Source organism: Diaphorina citri, unplaced genomic scaffold (assembly GCF_000475195.1).
Source record: "Diaphorina citri unplaced genomic scaffold, Diaci psyllid genome assembly version 1.1 scaffold2817, whole genome shotgun sequence".
In the NCBI taxonomy this organism is placed as follows: domain Eukaryota; kingdom Metazoa; phylum Arthropoda; class Insecta; order Hemiptera; family Psyllidae; genus Diaphorina; species Diaphorina citri.
In genome coordinates this window covers 23098-28308 of record NW_007380234.1, presented here as the reverse complement: position 1 = coordinate 28308, position 5211 = coordinate 23098, and the positions used below count along the sequence as shown (strand labels likewise).

General features: G+C 39.3%; 1 protein-coding gene across 1 annotated transcript in view; it reads left to right on the top strand.

The window, feature by feature from the left end:
* Positions 1-2214: 2214 nt before the first annotated feature.
* LOC103519588 (myosin-2-like) overlaps positions 2215-5211 on the top strand; it is a gene marked incomplete at its 5' end in the record, with an annotated part of 5467 nt that continues 2470 nt past the window's right edge. Inside the window, 2 exons of the mRNA XM_026831039.1 lie at positions 2215-2502; positions 4639-4758. Of these exons, the coding sequence (XP_026686840.1) occupies positions 2215-2502; positions 4639-4758 (408 nt within the window). The remainder of the gene's footprint in view (positions 2503-4638; positions 4759-5211) is intronic.

Genomic DNA, 5211 nt, shown 5'->3' with positions numbered 1-5211 from the left:
CTGTTCAGGCGTACCTGTCAGGTCTACCTGATAGTGAGTGGCCAGTCTAAATTAGGGTTTCTTTTCAAGCAGAATTGTAGGCCAGCCATTCACTATTAGGTAGATCTGACAGGTCGCCTGAGAGATTTATTATTGCTGCCATACACTATCAGGTAGTCCTGTTCAGGCGTATCTTTCAGATCTACCTGCCAGTGAATCGCCGGCCTTACACTTAATATTAGGTGAATTGACATTTTTTCCTGACAAAAAATGAAATTTTGTCAAGAAATAGAATTTTAAACTGTCCCTGATTTTTCGCACGCTCTTGATTTCACCTCCATTTTCTCTTCCGCAGGACAACGTCCCCGTCATCCACCTTCTTCCGCCTTCTCCTTTTCTTTTTCTTCTCCTTCTACTCTCCTTCCTTTCTTTTCTTCTTCTCCCTTTCCTTCTCTTTCTCCTCTCCTTGTTTTCTTCTTCCTCTTCATTCATTCTCCTTTCCTTCCTTCCTCCCCCCTTTTCCATTCTGACTTCATGAGATGCATACGAAATAATTTGATCTTCCCACTCCTCTTTGCTAGGGTTTTCTTCTTCTTCCTCCTCCTCTTCCTCTTTTTTCTTCTTTCGCGCTTACTTAAGCTGTTCCAAAAATAGGTCTCTTGCAACGGTGGCAGTTGTTCATTGCAAAATAAAACACGTTTTTTGCCCCAATTAGGTACGTACCTACATATTTAGTGGTTAGCGTGTTGCTACGGTGGCTGGTGGTTCAGGTCCAAGTCATCTCTTGAAATTTACCACAGTACATATGTACCTACCTATATTGACTAAGGCACAACATGTCACAAAATTCACAATAGAATAGAATAGAATAGTTTTTATTGTAAATAAAACCAAAAGGTATCTTACAAAGTCAATTCAACTTAATTCTAAATTAAACTTTAAATTACAACTAGGTATAATGGGATAAAATAGGTATAATTCTATACTCTATACTCATTCTACCTAACCACCTACAAAAGTTACACATTTTTAATACTTTCTACTTTTTAAGTTACTTTAAGGTGAGGTTTTGATGTTTCCTTTTAGAATTTCAAGACTTGTAGGGGAATTCAAGTTCGGAAGAGGATTTTCTAAAGTGTCTATCGCTTTTGTCTTGACATTTTGTTGTTCTGTTGAGTGCCATCTACAGACGGTAGTTGGTCACATAATTACCCCACTTTGGGAACCACCCCGTGGTGAATTGACTCTGACTTCTCTCTCCCCCATTCAAATTTTGAACATTTTCCTCGGAGCCAAATTCTTACCACGTTGTTCTCGCACACACGCTTATTCGAAATTCTAAAGCTGTAGCCAAAAGTGTGCAGATTACCCTTTCGGATTTTAATGGCTCTGACAGCACATTGTCTAGTTGGGGTGTCTGCTTTCTAATGGTGCCAAAGGTTGTATGGTTTCGTTATATAAATTCGTTATAAGTTACATATATAAATTCGTGATACGTTATATAAATTCGTTATACGTTTTATGAATTCGTTATACGTTATATAAATTCGTTATATACGTTGTATAAATTCGTTATACGTTATATGTATCTACGATTCGCGTGGCTTTTCTTTGTGCATATTGTAGTGGTTTTGTGTGAGTCACATTTAGATGAGGTCCTGGGAGAGATTGAATTTATTATCGTATATAAGAGTATTATCTCTCTATTTATAAGTACCTTCTGGAATCTAGATTACTTTTAAGTTTTAAGTAGGTACGTAGGTAGAGGTACTTACAGTTGGATACTCCTGTCCTTTGTAATGTTATCAAAGTGTCCCTTAGACCAGTTACTCACTGTCAGGTAGGCCTGACAGGTAGTACCTGTCAGGTCTACCTGATACCTGATGAGCACACACACTGTCAGGTAGAACTGACAGGCGTACCTGTCAGGTCTACCTGATAGTGAGTCTAAATTAGGGTTTCTTTTCACGCAGAATTGTAGGCCAGCCATTCACTATTAGATAGACGTGACAGGTCGTCTGAGAGATTTATTATTGCTGCCATACACTATCAGGTAGTCCTGTTCAGGCGTATCTTTCAGATCTACCTGCCAGTGAATCGCCGGCCTTACACTTAATATTAGGTGAATTGACATTTTTTCCTGACAAAAAATGAAATTTTGTCAAGAAATAGAATTTTAAACTGTCCCTGATTTTTCGCACGCTCTTGATTTCACCTCCATTTTCTCTTCCGCAGGACAACGTCCCCGTCATCCACCTCCTCTCGAAGAAACCAGTGGGTATCCTGCACCTCCTGGACGATGAATCCAACTTCCCCAAAGCCACGGACGTCTCCTTCCTTGAGAAATGTCACTACAATCATGCCCTCAATGAGTTCTACTCGCGACCGCGCCTAAATGGTCCGGAATTCGGCGTGAAGCATTATGCCGGCCCTGTTTGGTATAATGTGGAGGGGTTCCTGGATAAGAATAGAGACACGCTGAGGCCGGATGTGGTCGAGCTGCTCATTTCCAGTTCCCTCCCGGTGAGTGTGCTTTGAAGGGTTAATCTTTCACGTATATAATATTATTTGTATTTAATTTTTTTTAAAGTGCCTTGGAGGGTTAAATTTTCACCTACATTATTATTTAAATTTTTATTTATTTATTTGATTACACGCTAAGCATCACGGCCATGTGTGATTATTTAAATTTAAAATTGAAATATTTCTCTAGGGTGAGTTTCACGTATTTACTTTTTAGCATCTCCCTGTTGAGCCAATACAAATCAAATTTAACTTAACAGCCTGTTAGTTAAACAGGCCTTCTAGACTAGAGGAATGAATGTTTTTGGTAAATCAGGTATACACGCATCTCCACTATTTTTTCAAATATTGCACGTTGCATATTCAAAAAATTCCACGGCGTTCATACAAATACGGTAAAAAATTTTACCTACTGAATTCACTACCTATAGCCTACCTATTTTTTTTTTTTTTTTTTTTTGAAAGAGGGGAAAGGGAGGAGGAGGAGAAGAAGGAGGAGGAGGAGAAGAAGAAGAAAGGGGGTTGGACTGAAATAAAAGAGACAACAAGAAAAATGAAGGTTGGTAGATACCTACGAGCAAAAAAAAATTGTGAGGCATCCGCGACACATGAAAGACAAAGAAGAATACAGATGGAGAAGCAGAATGAAGAAGGAAAGAACAAGGAATAGGAGAGAGGGGGGTGATAAAAACATAGGAGCGATGGTAACAGAGGATGTAAAAGGGAAAAAAATTACGAGGTAAATATGATGGAAGATGAGAGATAAAGAACAGAGAAGTAGAATAAGGGAAAGGAAAGTAGTAATAGGAGAAAGGGAATTGCGGCTCCCTCCTATCAAGAAGTAAGGGAAAGAAGAGAAGAAGAGAGAAAAATACAGACGGATATAAAAGTAATATGTGAGATAAAATAAGAGAGGGAGATGAGAGAAATGGAGAAACTACAAAAACTTAATGTTTATTAGGAAATAAAGAGAGGTGTAAAAGGAAACTGGGAAAAGGAAAGGAGCAAAGAAATAGGAACGGAGAGGGAAAGAAGGAGAAGAGGGGAAAAAGCAGTAAGAGGGAAGGAGGAGGTTGGGAATAGGAAGACTAGGTGGGTAAGCAGTAGTAGGAGGAGAGATTAGAGAAAAGAGAAGAAGTTGGAGGATTACAAGGAGAAGGAGGAGAAGGAAAAGGTGATGGAAGAGGAAGAGAAGGAGGATTACAAGGAAGAGAAAGGAGGGGGAAGATGAGAAAAAGATGATGGAGAAGAAGGACGAGATAGAAAGAAGAAAAAGTAGAAGAAGTTTAAGTTACGTTTTATGTGGGATGGGGAGGAGAAAGAGAAGACGAATAAGAAGGTGATGGAAAAAGAAAGGGAGGAGAAGAAGAAAGGAAAAATAGAGAAAAGAAAAAGTAGAGGAGCTACGCTACGTCTTATGAGGGATGAGGAGGAGAAAAAGAAAGATACAGAGAAAGAGGGAATGGACAAGGAAAAAGAGGAGAAGGAGGAGGAGAAAGAGAAAAAGAAAATGGCAAGAAGGAAAAGTAGAAAATGTTTAAGCTATGTTTTATGAGGGATTCATGTCTTGAAGGAAAGGCGAAAGTGTTATCTTCTACTTACCACTTACCCTTACGCCAACTCTAATACTTACCTCTCTTATAATTTTATACCCAAGCTAGATTACCGGTAAAGTAGGTGATCCATTTACTCTAGGTAAGATGGGGGGGGTGTAATCGCCATTTTGTCTTTGAGAACATTGATGAGCTCTCTCTCTCTCTCTCTCTCTCTCTCTCTCTCTCTCTCTCTCGTGGGATTAATAAAAACCTTATGTTTTAAGTTTCACAACTCTTCTTCTTCTTCTTCTTCTTCTTCTCCTCCTCTTTTTTTTTCTTGTTATTCTTCTTCTTCTCCTCCTCCTCCTTCTTCTGGGGGAAATGTAACAGTGGAGGTTTTAAGGTAGAAACACACTACCATCACGTCACGTCACTTGAACTCATGAGGAGCCAGAAACATGTATGTAGTTCAAAGTTTTCCCATAATATTGTAGGTAATCTCGTTCAGGACAGCCAGTGTGTTTCTACCTTTCGAGTGCAAATTTTTTGTCGATTGTGAGATTCGAACCCGACACGTTCTAATAATCGTTCTTCCTTTCAGATGCTGAGCAAAATGTTCGTGGCCCTCCGGACGCGGGACGAGGCCTCCAAGACGCTGAACAAGGCCAACGGCCGCTTCGTAACCATGAAGCCGCGTACGAGGACGAAGCTGTTGAAAGTTGTGAGGAAAAGTTTGGTTTACTTATTATTATCAGAGACTTTGTCTTCTTGGGGGAATACTTTTCAAAACCCTTGAATCCTCGATCAATCCTTATTGAAAGCCAAACTTTCGGTTCTGCTCTGCATCCCTCTTTTTTTTCTTCTCTTCTTTTAGGGTTTATTTCTAGTGCTGCATCTTCTTTTTCTTCTTCTCCTTTCTCCTTCTTTTCTTCATCCTTTTTTCCATCTTCTTTCTTCTTCTATTCTCCTCCTCCTCCCTTTCTATTGTCTCCTGTGAATAGATAGTTCTGCTTCATGACTAAGGGAGAGTAGTTCAAAGCAAACTTTTGTCTTCAAATTGACGGAGGTTTTTACAGGAAAGTAAGCTAGATGGGGTACCTACTTCCAAATCTTGTATTCTTGGCTTTGATCTTCTTGAATTTGGAATTTTTGACCCTTTTATCTCAACTTTTCA